Below are 22,155 nucleotides of genomic sequence, written 5' to 3'. Positions count from 1 at the left end.
ATTATTAAAATGTCTCTACTCCCCCGTTTACTTTATCTCCTGCAGACCATCCCCGTCACTATCCCATCTACCTACTGGTTGCGGCTTCAGCAGTGTTTTGGCTCCTTCATTTGGCCGACTGGTCGTCCGCGTTTGAGCCGAGCTCTTCTGACTCGCTCCAGGGGTGCGGGTGGGGTGGGTCTGCCGGACTGTCGGCTCTATTATCTAGCATCAACACATGCGCGGGTTTTAGATTTTTTTCACAACCGAGAATAAAAACTGTGGGTTCGTTTGGCTCAACAACTATGCCCCAGTACCCTATCTACCCTGCCGTGGACCCTGCCTTGGAATAGACCGACCCAACCCTCCTTTGTTGTACACCATACCCTTGTGGCGTTGAGGCACATAAAGCCTGGAAGTACGCTGGTTGACCCCCTGGGTCCTTTAACTCCGGTTACGGACAATCCTGCCTTTCCTGCTGGTAAGGCTGGTCGCTCCTTCCTAGGTAGGTCACCCACCAACCCCTTGTATTTTGCACAGGTTCTATCTGCCTCCTCTCTTCTCCCTTTAACCTCTATCTGCCCCGATGACGTGCTCTCTCCTCGCCGTATGTATGAATACGCCCAGTTGAAGCACTTTTATGGAGCTGTTAATCGACGCGCACATCTCCACCGGTTGTTAACTGACATTGAACGCCTCTGTGTCTCCACCCAGCCCCCTACCCACGCCATCTCCACATTATACAAACTACTACTTGCACAGCGATCCCAACAACTCCCCTCCTTCTGCGGGGCTTGGGAGAGAGAATTACAGACTACATTTACAGAAGCACAGTGGAAGAGGTGTTTCACCCTTTCTCAAAAAGCCTCTATAGCCAGTAGGGCCCAGGAAACTAGTTACAAAATTGTCTCTAGATGGTATCGGGTCCCGGCGGCTCTGCATAAATGGTTTCCATCTGTGCCTGACAGTTGTTGGCGGTGTGGTGCTGCGGGAGGCTCCATGTCACATGTCTGGTGGAGTTGCCCCTTGTTGAGGAGTTTTTGGGATGCAGTACTTAAATTAATACTAGAGGTTACCGGAGTTTCTGTTCCCGACTCCCCAGAAGCTGCTCTGTTATTTATGTTTCCGATGCCAATACACGTTTATAAAAGTTCCCTAGCTAGACATCTCCTTCAGGCGGCAAAGTCAGTGATCCCGCGCAGGTGGAAAACTGCAATGCCTCCAACATTAGATGAGTGGTTTCGGGAGGTTGCCGTGATACAGCGCATGGAACACCTGGTAGCTCACTCCCCGGCAGCTGTGGTAAAATATACGTCTACATGGTCGCCATGGATAGTGTTCCTTTCGTCTTCTTCATACCTCACGGCCGTAACCTGAGTTGGCCTATGCCCCTGTGAAGTGTACGGTGGTGCTTATTTTCTGTTGGCTGCATTCATAATACCCCGGAACAGGAGTCCAGGATCCTCTTGCCCTCGCCCTTCCCTCCTTTCCCTCCCTCTCTTGGGGCCTTTTCTATTCGTTCTTTTCCCCTGTCTAGGGTAATGTGCCTCTCCTTCTCTGCTTCAATTAAGTGGCCTCAACGTATGCTCTGCTGCTTTGCTCATGAACTCATTCATGCTACTGACGTATACTGAATAATGTTCTTGAATGGGGATGTGATGCACATTTCTGATTTTGTTTTAGGGTATGTGCACACACACTAATTACGTCCGTAATTTACGGACGTATTTCGGCCGCAAGTACCGGACCGAACATAGTGCAGGGAGCCGGGCTCCTAGCATCATAGTTATATACGATGCTAGGAGTCCCTGCCTCTCTGCAGGACAACTGTCCCGTACTGTAATCATGTTTTCAGTACGGGACAGTAGTTCCACGGAGAGGCAGGGGCTCCTAGCATCGTACATAACTATGATGCTAGGAGCCCGGCTCCCTGCACTGAGTTCGGTCCGGGACTTGCGGCCGAAATACGTCCGTCAATTACGGACGTAATTAGTGTGTGTGCACATACCCTTAGTGGGTTTTTGCTTTGGTCTTTGACCTTGTTTGTTTGTTAATTTACTGTGTGGAGGCCTTCCCTCCACTATGTCTTGTAACTTTGTGTACTGAAACTTAATAAAACTTTGAATAAGAAAAATTTATATATTTTTTTCATGTATTGCAGCTTTTGCAAAATAAAATCACTTTTTAAAAAAAAAAAAAACCATTTGTTTTCTGTTTCGCCATATTCTAAGACCCATAACTTTTTAATTTTTGCGTGGACAAAGCTGTTTCATGCTTTTTTTTTTGCGGGACAGGTTGTCGTTTTTATTGGTACTATTTTGGAGTAAATGTGACTTTTTTATTCCATTTTTTGGCAGCAGATGGGACCTAAAAACAGCGATTCTGGCATTGTTTTTCCTATATTGTTTTTACAGTGTTCACCGTGCAGGATAAATGACGTAATAGTTTAATCGTTTGGGTCGTCCCAGAAGCGGCAATACCAATTATGTAATTAACATAGGCCTAACAGGACAAATGAATGGCTAGGTGATACCAACATAGTGTTAAACACCTCCAAAGGTTCAAAAAAGTACAAGAATAGAGACTCCAAAATATCATGTGTTAACACTGAGAAAAAGGAGTCAGACACTATTAATATTGAAAAATATAAATGTTATTATAATCATAAAGCAATGAAGAAATGTAAAAACTACAGAGGATCTAAAACCACAATCTGTATATGGACCACATGCATGATAACATTAGCACCACAGTGATGACAAGATAATGGAAACGGCGTATCATTATGGGGCAGGCACCACCACGACTAGAAGTACATACCAATCCTCAACAGGGCACGTGCTGCACACCCAAGTTAACCGGTAAATATCCACCCCATGAACCATCAGGAACAGATCACCAACGGCGCTGCCTCACTAATTGGGCCACTTGACTACACTCCACATCTATGGGTAAGGCATGCCTTTTCTCCTGATGTGTTATCTAAATTTTTCAACTTCACTGGACACTTGGCAAGTATTTGTCCATTAGGTTAGCTGCTTTTGAGTGCCACCCTGCTCCCCCCATGTATATAGTGCCACCATGCTCCCCCACAAAAAAAATATATATTGTACTTACCTTGCCCCGTTCCCGCAACGGACGGAGTGCTGCATAGGCTCCGGTCGGGACACATGCGCAGACCAGTGTGATGCAGTGACGTCATAACGCCGGCCTGCGCAGGGAGTCTTCCCAGCACCTTAATAGGCTGCAGGCCTAAAGTGGCCTGCATCCTATAATATTCATTTGCATCGATGTCCAGAGGACGCAGATACAAGTGAATGTGGCTGTAGCTAGCACTGGGGCCCCCTCCGGTGCTAGCGATGCCACCGGGCACATGAGGGGACCTGTGCCGTCCGGCCCATAAATGTTAGAGGCTAGGCAGCGCGGGCCCCGTAGTGGGAGGGTGGTGCGAGCACCGTAGCAGCCGCTACAGCGGTAGTTGCACCACTGCTATCTACATGGGCAATGCAGAGTTTTCAGGGGGTTGGGGAAAAGAACCCTGACAAATGAAATCCATCCGTTTTTTTAATGGCCATGAAAAATGGATGACAAATGGCCATTAACCCGTTGCGTACCTTCTCCGCAATAGTACGGCACACGCCGCTTATTGAAGCGGACCTGCGCCGTACTATTGCGGAGAAAGAATAAGCTGTCACTATGTGAAATCACATAGTGATATAACAGCGGCGGCAGCTGTCACTGACAGCTAACCGTCTCTGTTACCGGCCTGGGGACCAATTAGCAGGCCCCCATGCCGGCGATTGCTGTGATTGGTCAGTCTTCAGAGACTGAGCAATCAAAGCCGTCTGTGACGTCCTCTACAGGAGAAAGCTCCTGTCACTTTCTCTGATCTCCTCATTTCTGTGAGATCTGTGAGGAGATCATAGAAAGCTATATGTAAAAAAACAAAACACTATTTTTATTAACCCCTTCCCGAAAATGGGCATATAGTAACTCAATGAGGATGAAGCGGGCACTGGAGCTGTGCTCGCTCCATCTTCATCGGGCGTCGGCTGTAATATACAGCCGACATCCCACTCCAACAACAGCGATCACGGTTCTCTACGATCGCTGTAGTTTAACCCCTTAAATGCCGCTGTCAATAGCGACAGCGGCATTTAAGTGATTGATACAGATGGAGGGGGCTCCCTCTGCACCCCATTGCCCCCCCCCGCAAAAAATCACGGGGTTCTGAAGGTTGCAATGGCAACCAAGAAGCCTAGCAATGGCTTCCTGGTTGCCAGGTACGGGAGCCTATTAGGTCCTGCCCAAGGCAGGACGTAATAGGCTCAACTGTCAGTTGTAAAATGACAGTTACAATACACTGCACTACACAAGTACATACAGAAGTAGTGCAGTGTATTGTACAGGGGATCAGAAGATAAGATCTTCCAGTCCCCTAGTAAGTGTAAAAAAAAAAGTGAAAAAAAAAAAGTTTTAGATAAATAAATACAAGTTTTCCGTAATAAAAACAATAATCACCCTGTTTACATGATCAAGTCCTTTTTATAATTAGAAAAAAAATGAAAAAAAAATAAAAATAGACATAATAGGTATCGCCGTGTTCGTAACGGCCTGCCCGAACAAAAATATCATATTATTTATCCCGCACGGTGAACACCGTAAAAAAAATACAATAAAAAACAATGGCAGAATTTCCTTTTTTGGTCACGTTGTTTCCAAAAAAATTGAATAAAAAGTGATCAAAAAGTCGCGCGTAGCCAAGCATGGTACCAATAAAAACTACAGTGTGTCACGTTAAAAACAAGCCCTCACAAAGCTCCGTCGACAAAAAAATAAAAAAAGTTATGGCTCTCAGGACATGGTGACACTAAAACATTTTATTTAGAAAAAAGGGTTTTTATTTTGTAAAAGCAGTAAAACATATAGAAACTATAAATTTGGTATTGCCATAATCGTATCAAACCGCAGAATAAAGTAAACATGTTGTTTATACTGCACAGAGAACGCTAGTAAAAAATTAGAAAAAAAAACTGTGAAAGAATTTCTGTTTTTTGGTCTCCTCACCTCACAAAAAATGTAATAAAAACTGATCAAATTATCGCATGTACCCCAAAATGATACTAATAAAAACTACAGCTCGTCCCATGAAAATCAAGCACTCGCACAGCTCGTCAACGGAAAAAGAAAAAGTTATGACTCTTGGAACGCAATAATTCAAAACGACGGCCCAGACTAATTTATATGTGCAGCAATTCTTCACCTAAAACCCCACGTCATCATTTGCAGCCCCCACTGGTAGACCCTGTAAATGCAGCAGAAACTATGACATTTTGGGGTCTGTGCTACATATGGGGCTAGTGAAGAAGTTAAAGATTAGGCAATGCTGGAGTGCGGATATTTTGTACAATCCCACAGACACCCTTTAGAAGTGCAACTCCTGCACCCAATAATCCGGCCTGTGCATAAAGGATTGGTTCAAAGCGTACGTCACTATCCAGGGATAATTAATTTTATTATTCATTCTCCCCATTATTACATCATCCTATTATGACCTGTTGCACTCCGCCCAGCTTATATATACCCTGATGTACTCCACATAGCTTACATATACCCTGATGTACTCCGCCCAGCTTACATATACCCTGATGTACTCCGCCCAGTTTACATATACCCTGATACACTCCGCCCAGCTTACATATACCCTGATGTACTCCACACAGCTTACATATACCCTAATGTACTCCACATAGTTTACATATACCCTGATGTACTCCGCGCAGCTTACATATACCCTGATGTACTCCGCCCAGCTTACATATGCCCTGATGTACTCCGCCCAGCTTACATATACCCTGATGTACTCCGCCCAGTTTACATATACCCTGATACACTCCGCCCAGCTTACATATACCCTGATGTACTCCACACAGCTTACATATACCCTGATGTACTCCACATAGTTTACATATACCCTGACAGGGGCGGACATACCGCATGTGCAGCCGGTGCAGCTGCACAAGGGCCCCGCGTGGGAAGGGGGCCCGTTCAGTGGCGTAACTACCACAGTAGCAGCCGTAGCAGCTGCTACGGGGCCCGCGGCATGGGGGGGCCCGTGTCGCCCTGACAGGCACATTACATTTTATGTACCAGGCCTGGCGGCACGGGCCCCCTCATGCCTAGTAGCATCACAACACTAGGCATGAGGGGAGGGAGGGGGCGGGGGCCCGGTGATAGCCGCCACACTGCACTACCAATCGGGAGGGAGGGGGCGGGTGCCCGGGCCCGGTGATAGCCGCTACACTGCACTGCCAATCTGGCACAGATGAATAGGACAGGACGGCGATGCTGGTGGTAGGAGGAGCGCTCAGGCAGGGGAGAGGACAGGGGGCGGTGCGACGTAAGACTTCGGGCGGCTGGACAGTACAGTCAGGACTGCCGGAGAACTCATAGGATGAGCGGAGGACAGACACAGGACGAGTGGAGGACGTGCAGACTGCAGAGGACAGGTAGATGAAGTTAAAAAGTTCATGTCAGAAGGGAGAAGTTTTTATGTAGAAAAATCTGCCTCATAATTCCTTCCGGAATTTTGAGGCATATTTTGACCTGCCGGTAGAACACTTCCCGCGTTTTTCATTGCGTTTTTTTGTGGCGTTTTTCGGCCATCGGGCCGTGGGCAGGGAAACGCAGCAAAAAACGCATTTTCTGCCTGCCATTGTTGTCAATGGGAAGTCAGAGACAGAAACGCCCGAAGAAAGGGCATTGCGCTTCTTTTTCCCGCATGCGGTTTTTACTGCTCGCAGGAAAAATTTCATGGATTTCAATGGGAGGCACTTTCTGACGTTTTTCGCGAAAAAAACCTCAGTGTGAACTCCCCCTAACACAGGGGCGTAACTACTGCTATAGCAGCCGTAGCGGCTGCTACGGGGCCGCGGCATGAGGGGGCCCGCGTCACCTGCCGGCACGGGCCCCCACCTTGGCCGGAATCTCCGCTAGCTGCCGCTATGGCTGCTACAGCGCGATGCCACGGAACACTACGGCAGAGCAGGGAGTATCTCCCCGCTCTGCCATTAAACATAAGACATGTATCCCCTATCCACAGGATAGGGGATACGTGTGTGATCGCTGGCATTGATAGGGAGAACGGGGGACCGAAAGTCCCCTGAAGTTCTCCATCACAAACCTCGGACTTCCGGGGTCTGTGTCGGCAGCTCCGTAGAAATGAATGGAGCGCCGGTCACACTTGAGCTGCGCAGACACCGGAAGTCAGAGGTGAGTGATGGAGAACTTCGGGGGACTTTCGGTCCCCCGCTCTCCCTATCAATGCCAGCGATCACACATGTATCCCCTATCCTGTGGATAGGGGATACATGTCTTTTGTCTTTTCACACTGTAGGTCGCATTTTTTTGAGTGATTGGGGGTGTATGGCGTTCCCTACAGGGGGGGGGCTGTATAGCGTTCCCTACAGGGGGGGGCTGTAAGGCGTTCCCTACAGGGGGGGCTGTATAGCGTTCCCTACAGGGGGGGCTGTATAGCGTTCCCTACAGGGGGGTCTGTATGGCGTTCCCTAAAGGGGGGTCTGTATGGCGTTCCCTACAGGGGGGGGCTGTATGACTTTCCCTACAGACCCCCCCTGTAGGGAACGCCATACAGAACCCCTGTAGATAACGCCATACAGACCCCACTGTAGATAACGCCATAAAGTCCCCCCTGTAGATAACACCATACAGCCCCCTGTAGATAACGCCATACAGCCCCCCTGTAGATAACGCCATACAGCCCCCTCTGTAGATAGCGCCATACAGTCCCCCCTGTAGATAGCGCCATACAGTCCCCCCTGTAGATAGCGCCATACAGTCCCCCTTGTAGATAGCGCCATACAGTCCCCCCTGTAGATAGCGCCATACAGTCCCCCCTGTAGATAGCGCCATACAGTCCCCCCTGTAGATAGCGCCATACAGTCCCCCCTGTAGATAGCGCCATACAGACCCCCCTGTAGATAGCGCCATACAGACCCCTCTGTAGATAGCGCCATACAGTCCCCCTGTAGATAACGCCATACAGCCCCCTCTGTTGATAGCGCCATACAGTCCCCCCTGTAGATAACGCCATACAGCCCCCTCTGTAGATATCTTGAGATTCAGTCCTGCTTGATAGGTAACAGTGCAGTAAGCTAAGCATGATAAGATCATCTAAATTATTGCATCTCAGTTGCATGAGTGCTTTGTGTTATATTCAATGATTCAATTTAACCTAAGTCTCTAAATGTGGGCAAAGAAAATAAAAAAACTATACTCACCTCCTCCCTCGCCTCCGTTCACCCGCCGCAGCCCCCATCCTCCTGTCTCGGTCTGTGTTACAAGTGTACAAGGCTGCACTGGTGACGCGCTGCCGATGGCACGTGACCGCTGCTGCCAATAACTCCTCATTGGTGTGCTGCTGAGGACAGTAGTTCCACAGCAAATCGCTGTTGAGGGCATTGATTGGCTGCAGCGGTCATGTGCCATCGACCGCGCGTCACCACAGCAGCTTTGTAAACACAGAAAGGGATAGGGGCTGCGGAGGGGGAACGGAGGCGCCGGAGGAGGTGAGTATAGGTTTTTCATTTTCTTTGCCCACATTTAGGGACTTAGTTTAGATAAGAATTTAACCCGGAAAAAAATGTGTTACTTGTGTTCTAAACTGGTAATAAAATGTACAATATAAATCTTCCTTCATAATTTTTATTAGTAAGGTTTATTTTTATATGCATATATATGTTTAGGTAACTTTGTCGGTATTGGGGGGGGGGCGGGGGGGCCCTGGCACATTATCTGCACAGGGGCCTTTTGCAGTCTGTGTCCGCCACTGTACCCTGATGTACTCCGCGCAGCTTACATATACCCTGATGCACTCCGCACAGCTTACATATACCCTGATGTACTCTGCACAGCTTACATATACCCTGATGTACTCCGCGCAGCTTACATATACCCTGATGTACTCCGCCCAGCTTACATATGCCCCCACATTATAAACTGAAACACCAGTAAAACACTAAACAAAACTACTACCAAGCAAAATCTGCGCTCCAAAAGCCAAATGGCGCTCCTTCTGGGCCTGGCAGTGTGCCCAAACAGCAGTTTATGGGGTATTACCGTACTCTGGAGAACCGCTTAACAATTTATGGGGCCGTATGTCTCCAGTGCTACAAGCTGGGCCCAACGCATTGGGCACTGAAATAGCATATCTGTGGAAAATGGCAATTTTCAATCTGCAACATCCACTGTGCATTAATTTTTGCAAAACCTTTGGGGGTCAAAATGCTCACTACACTTCTAGATGAATTCCTTGAGGGGTGTAGTTTCCTAAATGGGGTCACTTCTCTGGAGTTTTCACTGTACTGGTACCTCAGCGCAATGCAACATGGCGTCAAAAACAAATTTTGTAAAATCTCCACTCCAGAAACGAAATTGCGCTTTTTCCGTTTAGACCCTTGCCGTATATCCAAATAGCCGTTTACAACCACATATGGGGTATTTCCCTACTCAGGAGAAATTGTGTAACACATTTTGGGGTGTCTTTTCTCCTGTATTCCTTGTGGAAATGAAAAATTATAAGCTAAATTTACATGTTATTGGAAAAAAAAAAAAAATTCATTTTCACGGACCAATTCTAATAAAATCTATAAAACACCTGAGGGCTCAAAATGCTCACTACACCTCTAATTTAATTCTTTCAGAGGTATAGTCTCCAAATTGGGATCACACCTGGGGAATTTCTACTGTATTGGTACTTCAGGGGCTCTGCAAATGCGACATGGCCCCCAGAAACCCATTCAGCAAAATCTGAGCTGCAAAATCCAAACAGTGCGCCGTCCCTTCTGAGCCCTGCCGTGGGTCCAAACAGCAGTTTATTACCACATATGGGGTATTACCGTAATCAGGAGAAATTGCTTTACAAATGTTGAGGTGCTTTTTCTCCTTTATTCCTTATAAAAATTAGAAAATGCAGGTTTTTTTTCAAAAAAAAAGTCTCTTTTCTTCTTCACAGACTAATTCCAATAAATTCAGCAAAAAAACCTGTGGGGTCAAAATGCTAACTATACCACTAGAAAAATTCCTTGAGGGGTATAGTTTCCAAAATGGGGTCACTTTTGGGGGGTTTCCACTGTTTAGGTCCCTCCAGGGCGTTGCAAACGTGACACGGCACCGAAAACCATTCCATTAAAATCAGAGCTCCAAAATCCAAATGGCACTCCTTCCATTCTGAGCTCTGCTGTGGGTCCAAACAGCAGTTTATTACCACATATGGGGTATTTCCGTAATTGGGAGAAATTGCTTTACAAATGTGGGGGTGCTTTTTCTCCTTTATTTCTTGCAAAAATTAGAAATTTTTACGTTTTTCCAGAAAAAAAGTAGATTTTCATTTTCACAGACTAACTCCAATAAATATAGCAAAATACCTGTGGGGTCAAAATACTAACTATACCCCTATATAAATTCCCTGAGGGTGTAGTTTAAAAAAATGGGGTCACTTTTGCAGGTTTCCACTGTTTTGGCACCACAAGACCTCTTCAAACCTGACATGGTGCCTAAAATATATTCTGAAAAAAGGAGGCCCCAAAATCCACTAGGTGCTCCTTTGCTTCTGAGGCCGGTGTTTCAGTCCAGCATCACACTAGGGCCACATGTGGGATATTTCTAAAAACTGCAGAACCTGGGCAATAAATATTGAGTTGCGTTTCTCAGGTAAAACCTTCTGTGGTACAGAAAAAAATGTATTCCATATGAATTTTGTAAAAAAAAAATTAAATTTGAAAATTTCAGCTCTACATTCCTTCAATTCCTGTAAAACGCCTAAAGGGTTGAAACACTTTCTAAATGCTGTTTTGGATACTTTGAGGGGGGCAGTTTTCAAAATGGGGTGTTTTATGGGGGTTTCTAATATATAAGGCCCTCAAAACCACTTCAGAACTGAACTCGTCCCTGAAAAAAATAGCTTTTTGAAATTTTCTTAAAAATGTGAGAAATTGCTGCTAAAGTTCTAAGCCTTGTAACGTCCTAGAAAAATAAAAGGATGTTAAAAAAAAACGATGCAAACATAAAGTAGACATATAGGAAATGTAAACCAGTAACTATTTTGTGTGGTATTACAATCTGTTTTACAAGCAGATACATTTAAAATTGGAAAAATCATAATTTCTTCAAATTTTCTCTACATTTTCGTGTTTTTCACAAATAAGCAATGAATTTATCGATCAAATTTTTTCACTAACAAAGTACAATATGTCACGAGAAAATATCAGAATCGCTTGTATAGGCAAAAGCATTCCCAAGCTATTACCACATAAAGTGACACATGTCAGATTTGAAAAAATGGGTCTGGTCCTCAAGGCCAAAATGAGCTGGGTACTCAAGGGGTTAAAAACGGACAGACGGACTGGAAATGGATGTAAATTTGGAGACACACTGATGCAAAACAGCCGTAAAAAACGGACAGTTGATCAGTTTTCAATGGCCATTTTTTCCCCCTGTCGTGTGAATATAGCCTTATCCTGGTGAACCCTCTAAGTAGTGTCAGATTATATAATGAATGAAGTTTTAGCCATTGTCAGGTTAGTGGCCGGTCATTTTTTCTGTTGTAATTTAATATCTATCTATCTAGGTATACCGTTTATGTCTACTTTATCGCTCTAGATATAAATGTGGACATATCTAAACAATCATTGCAATAAACCATAACAGCTGTTATTTTCTCACTCGACAGTGGAAAATATGAAGAAATGTACAACCAGCGCCCTCTTTCAGCTCATTCTTAGAATCATAACAAGCACAATCTGATACACGTGTCCCAGTGACTCTTGTTTACAATCAGTAACCTAGCCCGCTATGCATTATGGAACAGGTAGTTGATTGCCATCATAAACATATATGTAGGACGACAAACAAACTACATTTCCCATGAGCACAAGAGCCCAGAAACTACGATCAAAATTGACACAACATTCCAAAGCCGGCCAATCCGATGACAAGAATCAAACTGATTGTCATGCCACCCGGCCAATAAAGTAACGTCTTCTGTTCTACAGTGGTAGCCAATAGCTGACAGGCATAACTTTTCACCAATAAAAAGTGCTTTTTGTTTGACAGATATACCGTGCGGCCAATAGGAGTTCGCGTTCTCTTGTAACTCCTGCCCCCTCAGGCATTTTATGGGGGTAGCGATTAGGTAATGGCGACGGGTTTGGTAAGTAGATAAAGAAAGTTTGTGTTGACAAGTAGAGTGAATGACGTGACACGGACCAGGAATGGCGGGCTGAGCTGCCCAGGCTGCCGGGGATAGTGCGAGGTGACAGGGTGGATGGCGGTCGGTGGACGCTGTTAGACGCAGCTTGTGACGTTCATTGTTTTTGTCGGTGTTGTTGACTCAGTTCGGAAAAGTTCATTCATTTCCGGACAGTGTCAGGCCGGGCTCCCTGGTTTAGCTCCATGTACAGCGGGTGGCGAGCCCTGACATGTCCGGACGTTATTCCACACGACGAATCTTCTGGGTTCTCCTCACAGCTGTTGTCATCTTGTGGCTCATTCATACCCCGAGCCTATGCGCTTCCCCAACTGTTGCACCTCGTCCAACCCGGCTGTCCGCTACCGGAGTATATTTATAGCCACACGTCCATATCTCCGGGACAGCCCTGATGAAGTTATTTTTATCATAACCGTCCCTTTTATCGGCCTTTCAATGGCCTTTAGTCTGGAATCGGAATAAAAACTACACTATAGGGGGCGCTCGTTTTAGTTTTCTAGGTCCGTAGAAGGTTTCACTTATGTAACTGATAACTCGGATTTATTAAAACTAGTTTTATAAGGTAAATACGTCCCCGACACAATGAGTTTGTCCCGTTTACTAACTCCATTATCTTGTTGACGTAGGTAGATCTATATTGGCGCTGATTCATGCGTAGAGCGCAGTGAATGAATGGAGGAGACCTACGCATGCGCGGCCGGGTTATAAACAGGGCGGTCACGTGATGAGGAGCCCCCCCCCCCTTCTCGGTGGGGTTTCTGGTTTCCTGATTTTCCTTTTATTTCTCTGCCCCCTCAGAGCCCTCACCCTGGATCACTGCTCGTATGGCGACTCCCTTACTAGTGTCCTGTACAGAGAAGGGGCCCTTCAGAACAGGCAGGGTTCATCATACTGTAATCTCCTACGGGCCCCATTGCTGTTGTGCTGAAGTAAATATCTTCATACAATCCCCGCAGCTTGTTGTCTGCTGCTGTGTGGTAAAGCCCCATGTTTGTTTGAGGTTTGTGGATTGGTTTGCAGTTCTTCGTCCATTATGATGCAATGTTAAAGGTTCTATACGTAAATCCATTCCAGTGCAATCTAAACGTATTATTTTTTTTTATTTTTTTTTTACCTTTTTACTATTTCGAGTGTTCGCCTTTTTTTTTTCATAGACTTCTTCTTGTTTTGGGGCACATCAGTAGTTTCAGCCTGATGCTGGATGCCACGTTTCAGATCCAGGCCACTGACTAGAGCGGGGCGGCATGCTTAGTAGATATATCATCTTTATTTATACAGCGCCAACCTATTCCGCAGAGGGTAGAGTAGGGTAGTCATCGTGCCAGAATTTGGAGTTCGCTACCGATAGAGAAATATATATATATACACACTAAGCATGATTCTCTATTCCTGAATTATACCGTGCCAACAATAAAAAAAAACAAAAAAGCCCCAAAATATAAAGTCCTTCCATTTCCTGATATCCAGCACACAGTGGTGTCATTTTTAAACCTCCATGTGCTTCACATTAGCAGTAAATAACCCAATCCTGTACCTCACACGTTAACACAATGTTGCCCGTTATAACTGTAAGGTAGTTGATGGGATCACTTACTATAATTCTAGTCCCCCAGTCATAATGGACTACATTGTGTTAATGTGAGGTACAGGATTGGGTTATTTACTGCTAATGTGAAGCACATGGAGGTTTAAAAATGATAACGCCCTGTAGATGGTGCCCCACATAGTGCCCACTGTCCTCCAGCAATGCAGGCCTGATCTCTTATGACCAGGCACGATGTGATCGCCCTGCCCGCATCACTGGCATAGTGTGGAACAGCAGGTCAGATAATGATCGTTCCCTTGCCTCTCAAGCGCTAGTCACTTCTCAAATGTATCTGCGTCCTAAGGATGCGGTTACAATTGACTGCAGGGGGATCGGGTCGGGGTTCCACTTCTCCCTGGTTCCGCGAACCAGCTGTTATTTTAACCACTGGCTTGAAAGAAGCGGTTGGATTCCACTCCTGCCTGACTAAGCTGGGGTGTAAAAAGTGCAAGCTTAGTACAATGGTCTGCCCATCTTTTATACACATGGGGTAGTACACGTAAAGCTGCATGAGACCGGCTCCAGCCAGTATCCGGGTACGCACAGATGTGAAATGCATTTTGGTGCAAAAGGTGTGGGGGATACAGTTGAATAAAGGGGTCAGGTGCTGAGGACTAATGTATTTGGGGGTCGAGAGTAAAGGAAAGGAGTCCGATTAGACAATGTGATAGGCCTGTCTAAAAATGTTGTTTTTTTTAGGGCAAACAACTCTGGATGTTGGGAGTTAATCTGATTGGGGTAGTGCATTCCATAGCAGACGTGAGTCGGTGGTTTGGATTATTGAGGATGTTAGTCTAAGGACATTGGCAGACTGTAGAGCATGGGTAGGGTGGTAGACAGAGATGAAAGGACCTGCGGCACGGTGGAGAGCTTTGTGGGTGAGAGTAATAAATTTAAATTGTAATCTAAAGGGATTGGGCAATCCGTGTAGTGACTGGCACAGGGTAGAGGCATTGGTGTAACGGTTGGACAGATAGATTAGCTTGACTGCTGCATTGAGGATAGGTTGGAGAGGGAAGAGTTTAGTGAGTGGAAGGCCAATTAGTAATGTGTTACAGTAGTCAAGACGAGAGTGAATCAGAGCAACAATGAGAGAGTTCTGGCTGTGATTACGTGATCCAGCACCCTGTACAGGTTGTCACTGATGGGTCCTACATCTGGTGAGTGGGAAACCAGAAAAGAACCACGTGTCTAATGTATGGCACATTGTGACCCACTATTGCAAAACACTTCTAATGCTAATGAATTGGAGAGTTGAGGGATGGGCAAAAAGATGTGGGGTGTTTGAAAAACCTTCATTGAAAACGTGCACCCTCAATTTTTTTCTTTTTTTTTCCTTACATGGAGACAATCATCCACGTAGAAGTAAGTAGTTTTATTTAAATAACTAAGGCCTCATGCACACGACCGTAGCCATGTGCACGACTGTGGTTTTCAGGTCGGCCGGCAGCGGACTGTCAGCCGCGAGCTGCCCGCAAATTGCGGGCCATGCACATGGCTGCGGCCATTATTTTCAATGGGCCTGGAACGCAGAACACGGCCGAATAAGACATGTCCGTTCTTTCTGCGGTCCAGGGCCATGCACGGTTGTGTGCATGACCCCATAGGAATGAATGGGGCCGCAATTCTCCCGTGGATTTTCGGGGGAATTGCGGGTGCAAAAGCACGTTCGTGTGCATGGGACCCAACAACAAAAGCCATGTTGAATATCGCCTCCTATCGAGTAGTTTACAGATATATTCAGCCTGTTTTTAGTTATCTTGCTTTTCTTTCATATTTGTAAATGTCACATCCGGGATCTACTGCAACCGCAAAGCTAAGCACAGCAGCCATTCAGGAGCCTGGGCAAATGGGTAAACACTGTAATGGCTTGTCCCCTTTGGAATACTGTTCTATATCTAATGGCTGAATACAAATGTTAACTCCATATTTAGGCTGGTTTCACATCTCCGTCATAGGAACAGAAAAGCAAAACCAACGCGCCAGATCCGTCACATGACTACACCAACGGCGCACGATGGAACCCAATGCCTTTAATGGGCTCCAGTGGGTTGCTGTCATAGTGTCCATCGTTTTCCGGCTTTTTTTTTTTACCTGATCTGCGACCGAGGCTCTTAATGGAGATTTTCAACGCAGATGGCAACATAGCCTTACTGGTGTTTGTTGATAAAAAATAAATAAAATGACTTTTATGCGTTTTACCCATAATAAAATGTAGTGGTAACTTACGTGTTTTTTTGGAAATGAGTAGTAACATAATGTTACATTTATGTGATAATAAGTAATCGCTATCAGAATGACACAAAATGAAATAAATATTCTGAAGGAAAACAAAGCCCCATTTCTCTTTTGTGTATTGTGCCAAACATCTTGCACATGGTCTGCCTGGCCTAGGGCACTATGATGTATAATTCTGTCAGGGTGATCGCTCACACGGTTGTGATTGAAAGCAGGGCTCCCATTGTAATTGCTGCTATCAGTGAAAGCTCTGATCACTCCCAAGTGTGGCATTTCACCCCTGTCCTCCCCTAAATTGCAATCATCAGAGCTGATGGTTGTATACTGACACTTCAGATGGCCCTTTTTCTGAATACTTGTTCAGGGTTGATCTGTGAAGGTTTTTATTCTGGATGACAACGGCATAAGCTAAAACAACAAATCACTTTTCAATCTCTGCCTTGATCTGTGGCCTAGTCTGGGCTCCTATTGATCTGATGCAGATCTTTCCTTTTTGGGGTTGATTTCAAATGTTTTTACAAAACTTCACTCAACAAGGTCAACAGAAAATAGTTTAAATCAGTATTTTTGATTATCCAAAATCTCTACTGTACGGCAGACTTAAAGAAGCTCTGTCACCACATTATAAGTGCCCTATCTCCTACATAAGGAGATCAGCGCTATAACGTAGGTGACAGCAGTGCTTTTTATTTAAAAAGAACCATCTATTTTCACCACTTTATTAGCGATTTTCGATTTATGCTAATGAGTTGCTTAATGCCCAAGTGGGTGTATTTTCACTTTAGACCAAGTGGGTGTTGTACAGAGGAGTGTATGATGCTGACCAATCAGCATCATGCACTCCTTTCCATTCACTTACTCAGCGCATAGGGATCCTGTTAGATCCTTATGTGCTCTCTTATACTAACACATTAACAATACTGAAGTGTTTAGACAGTGAATAGACATTCCACAGGATGTCTATTCACAATCTCTGCACTTCGTTACTCTGTCTGTGGTAGTTACAGCAGAGCAAAGCGTAATCTCGCTGTAACCTGTCATTTACTGCATAATCTCGCGGGATTACGCTTCCTCTGCTGTAACTACCACACAGAGTAAAGAAGTGCAGAGATTGTGAATAGACATCCCGTGGAATGTCTAGTCACTGTCTAAACACTTCAGTATTGTTAATGTGTTAGTATAAGACAGCACATACTGATCTAACAGGATCCCTATGCGCTGTGTAAATGAATGGAGAGGAGTGTATGCGCTGATTGGTCAGTGTCATACACTCCTCTGTACAACGCCCACTTGGGCATTAAGCAACTCATTAGCATAAAGCTAAAATCGCTAATAAAGTGGTGAAAATAGATCGTTTTACTAAATAAAAAGCACTGCTGTCACCTACGTTATAGCGCCAATCTCCTTATGTAGGAGACAGGGCACTTATAATGTGGTGACAGAGCCTCTTTAAGGTACCCCAGGACTGTCAAATAATTCCTGTAAGGTATTCCCTAACAGGCTCTTTGCATAATTTTTTTTTAAAGTTAGTTTGAAGTCACAAAAAAAAACCCCATACATAATTGGCATTCCTGATCCAGGGTTAGACTAAATACGGTCAGCCCTAGAAACTGGGTTTTGCTCCCTGCCGCTCATGCATTGCAAAAATATTTTAATGTGGTACTGGTCCTGGAGACCAAAATTGCCTTTGGTCATTAAACCCATAAGGACATTGCCAATCTTCATTTTTTACATTTTTGTTTTTTTCCTCCCCGTCTTCCAAAAGCCATAACTATATAATTATTTTTTTTCTGTCAATGTAGTCGTTTGAGGGCTTGTGTTTTGCGGGACAAGTTGTAGCTTTTCATGGCGCCATTTATTGTACTGCATATTGTACTGGGAAACAGAAAAAAAAGAATAGTGGGGTGAAATTATGGGAAAAATCAGCGATTGCGGCAGGTATTTTTGGGGGTTTTACGGCATTCATGAGGCGATAAACTAGTTGTTCACCTTATTCTACTGGTTGATACGATTACGGCGATCCCATATATATATTTTTTGTTTGTTTTTACCACTTTTATTTAAAAAAATAAATAAAAATTTGCTAAAAAATAAGTACATTTGTGTCATTTTCTGAGAGCCATGATTTTTATTTTTCAGTCTATTGAGCGGCGTGAGTGCTTATTTTTTGCAGGGTGAGCTGTAGTTTTTCCTTGATAACATTTTGGGGTACATGCGACTTTTTGATCACTTTTTTTTTTGGGAGAGCTAAGGTGACCAAAAAACAGCAGTTTGGGTGTTTTTATATATTTTAGTGTTTTTATTAGCGGGCTAAACAATATTATATTGTGATAGTTCTGGCTTTTACAGAAGCGGCGATACTAGGTATATTAACTTTTTTTAACATTACTTTAGGGGAAGAATGGGAAAAGGGTTTGTTTATTTTTTGTTAACTATTAATACTATATATATATTTGTTTTTTTTGTTTTGAACGTTATAAAAGACTTAAACAGTTTTTTACTTTTTTTTTTTTTATTAGACTTGAACCAGAGATCGTTGGATCGCTTGCATCATGTACTGCAATACTATTGTATTGCAGTATATCGCTATACGGACAGTCTCCTTTAAAGCCCTGCAAGAGGCAGAGCTTCAAATGAGTACAAAGATGGCAGACCTGCCATGACTACCATCGGCACTCCGCGTTCACATGGCGGGGGCCAATGGCACTTGGGAGGGGGCTGCCCCCCTGATTCTAATTATTTAAATGCTGCAGTTGCAATTGACCACATCATTTAAGGAGTTAAACGAGCGACATCAAATTGATCTTTGATTCCACCCGTTGCAGTGAGGTGTCTTGCTGTGTAACACAGCCGGCACCCGCTAAATATGTAGCGAGCTGAGCCAGTGTCCCTGGTCCATACTTTCACTTAACGGCTGCCCTGTACATGGTTAAATGGACACTATTTTTTTTTTTTCTAACATGCTCTGCGTAAATCAATAGTACAAGCAAATATAAGAAAGTTTGTAATACAACCCTCACCCCTTCCTAAGGATATGTTCACACGGTGTAATCACCGTGGAAAAACTCTCAAAAATACGGAGACTGAACTCCTCTAAACATCTGCCTATTGATTTCAATGGGAAAAACGGCGTTTCATTCCGACGGGATATTTTTTTTTTTACTCGGCTGTCTAAAAACGGCGTGTAAAAAAAAAAAACGCCCCGTAAAAGGAAGTGCATGTCACTACTTGAGCCGTTTTTGGAGCAGTTTTTCATTGTCTTAGAAGAAAAACTGCTCCAAAAACGTCTGAAAATTCCCCTGAAAACAGCTCCGTGTTTTACGCCCATCTTTAGTTTGCCGTTTTAACATACCCTGTTCACTTGCTGATTTTCTGTTTTGTTTTTTTAATATAAAATTGAGTGATCAGGTTACTTCTTATAGAAGTCTGTGGAGAGGGAAGCAGAGTGATTGATTCACACACAGATGTTTTGCAGCTTCTGTATATGGACAAAAAGCATTGGAACACCTACGAATAACACCTACAGGAGCTTTTATGACATCCAAAGCTAAGTCCATGGGCATTAACATAGAGTTGGTCCCCCCCTCTTTGCAGCTAAAACGGCTTCCACTCTTCTGGGAAGGCTTTCTACAAGATTTTTAAGTATTATTCTGTTGGAATTTTTGCCTAATCCTTTAGAAGAACATTTGAGAGGTTGGATGAGAGGGCTTGGCATACAATCTCCATTCTAGTTCATCCCCAAGGTGTTTGATGGGGTTGAGGTCGCTGCTCTGTGCCGGTCAGTCAAGTTCTTCCACACCAAACTCACCCAACCATGCCAATATGAGCCTCGCTGTGTACACTGGGACACAGTCATGATGGAATAGAAAAGGGCCTTCCCCAAACTGTTCCCACAAAGTAGGAAACATACAATTGTCCAAAATGTCTTGGTATTCTGAAGCATTAAGATTACCCTTCACTGGAACTAAGGTGCCTAGACTAACCCCAGAAAAACACCCCCATAGCATTATCCCTCCTCCACCAAACTTTACAGTTGGCACAATGCAGTCAGGTAGGTAACATTCACTGGGCATTCACCAAACCCAGACTCGTCCAGCCCCCCCCCCCCGTAGGTAGCGCTGCGCACAGCCCCCCCCCGTAGGTAGCGCTGCGCACAGCCCCCCCCCCCCGTAGGTAGCGCCGCGCACAGCCCCCCCCCCCGTAGGTAGCGCCGCGCACAGCCCCCCCCGTAGGTAGCGCCGCGCACAGCCCCCCCCCGTAGGTAGCGCCGCGCACAGCCCCCCCCCGTAGGTAGCGCCGCGCACAGCCCCCCCCCGTAGGTAGCGCCGCGCACAGCCCCCCCCCCGTAGGTAGCGTCGCGCACAGCCCCCCCCCCGTAGGTAGCGTCGCGCACAGCCCCCCCCGTAGGTAGCGTCGCGCACAGCCCCCCCCCGTAGGTAGCGCCGCGCACAGCCCCCCCCCCGTAGGTAGCGCCGCGCACAGCCCCCCCCCCCGTAGGTAGCGCCGCGCACAGCCCCCACCCCGTAGGTAGCGCCGCGCACAGCCCCCCCGTGCGCAGCGCACAGCCCCCCCCCTCTGTAGGTAGCGCCGCGCACAGCCCCCTTGAAGGTAGTGCCCATGTAGATAGCACCCCCTCCCCCTTCCTGCAGATAGCCTGTAGCTCCCTGAAGGAGTGAAATGCCCCTTTGGCTGGGGATTCCGCTCCTGGAGTGCTCCCCTTCATGTCTCTGTCCATATATAGACAGTGACATCTGGGGCAACTCCTGAAGCGAATCCCCGTACACAGCGTTGCCCCTGTCGTCTGTGTCCATTTATGGACCGTGACGTCACTGGCTTATCTTGGAGTGGAACCCCCGGTCACAGAGTCGGTAACGCTGTGGACGGGGATTCCGCTTCAGGAGTTTCCCCTGATGTCACTGTCCATATATGGACAGAGACATCAAGCAGAGCTCCAGGGGATTCCGCTGCTTCAGGGAGCTACAGTGGCACTAGTAGATAGCAGAGCAGGGAGATACCTGCCTGCTCTGCTATAGTGGCATCGCTACTGCTGTAGGAGCTGCAGCGGCTGCTAGTGGCGCCGCGGGCCATGTGGGGTCCCGTCCCCCGTCCCGACGAACGCCCTCATGCCTGGTGTCGCCGCTAGCAACCGCTATGGCTGCTACAGCGGCAGCGACTCCACTGAGTGAAGAAGCGGCCGGGCGGAAAGGCGAATGCTGAGTCGCCAGGCCCGGGCGCTTCTGAAACAATCAGGGGAAGGGAGCCAGTGCAGTGCCCCCTTCTACCAGCTGGGGTGATGCGCCATGTGCAATGGCACAGGTCGCACACCCCTAAGGCCAGCCCTAGGTGGGAGGGTAGTAGTCAGGGTCTCTGCCTGGAGCGGAATCCCTGGTAATGCTATGACCGGGGATTCCGCTCCTAGCTCACATCCACATTCCTGCAGGGTGCTGCCGGAAGGTGGATGCGCAGCACCCGGCGTTCATCCGGCCACCATTAAAATAGATAGGATACAGCGCCGGACCTCCCTGGGAGCTGGAACCAAAAACGCTGCAGGTCACTCTTTTAGATCCGGCTCCCAGCGAGGTCCGGCGCCACAACTGATGTCCTCCGTGTCAGAACAGATCCCATATAAACTATGGGATTCGTTCTAGCATCAGTTTGCCTCTGGCTTTTTTTCCACATGCCAGAGGTATACTGAAGCGGACACCGGACATATGTGAACGGCTCCTCAGACCCAGTTCACACAGTTTTTTGGCGCTGATTCTGATGCGGGAACTGCCAAAAAAAACTTCTGAAACCACGTCCCATTGATTTCAATGGGAGGTGGAGCCATTTTTTTCCCAAGCGGCTTTCAGCCCCTTCGTCTCTGACCCCCACCCATTGAAATTGATGGAAGGCAGATAATGCGTGTTTCGCTGTGTTTTTTTGCCTGCAGCGTTCAATGGCCGCGGGTGAAGAAAGCCACGAAACGCGCAGCCAGAAAGTGCAGGCAGGCTAAAATCTGCCTCAGAATTCCTAAAGGGATTTTGAGTCAGATTTTTTTTCTGCCTGCAAAATACTCCGTGTGAAC

The 22,155-nt window shown here is 46.1% G+C and overlaps 1 protein-coding gene across 3 annotated transcripts in view; it reads left to right on the top strand.

Moving 5' to 3' along the window:
- Positions 1-12,109: 12,109 nt before the first annotated feature.
- Positions 12,110-22,155, top strand: part of HBP1 (HMG-box transcription factor 1) — a 61,240-nt gene continuing 51,194 nt past the window's right edge. Inside the window, exon 1 of one of the 3 annotated variants that reach the window (XM_075857273.1) lies at positions 12,110-12,208. In XM_075857273.1, coding sequence (XP_075713388.1) covers positions 12,194-12,208 — 15 coding nt within the window. In that variant the 5' untranslated portion in view covers positions 12,110-12,193. Of the gene's footprint in view, positions 12,209-12,251; positions 12,311-13,002; positions 13,266-22,155 lie in introns of those variants that run through there. The other 2 variants (XM_075857274.1, XM_075857275.1) reach the window with 2 other exon arrangements.

Source organism: Rhinoderma darwinii, chromosome 3, assembly GCF_050947455.1.
Source record: "Rhinoderma darwinii isolate aRhiDar2 chromosome 3, aRhiDar2.hap1, whole genome shotgun sequence".
Taxonomy (NCBI): Eukaryota; Metazoa; Chordata; class Amphibia; order Anura; family Rhinodermatidae; genus Rhinoderma; species Rhinoderma darwinii.
Note: the sequence above shows the minus strand (reverse complement) of the source record. Positions and strands in the feature narration are given on the sequence as shown.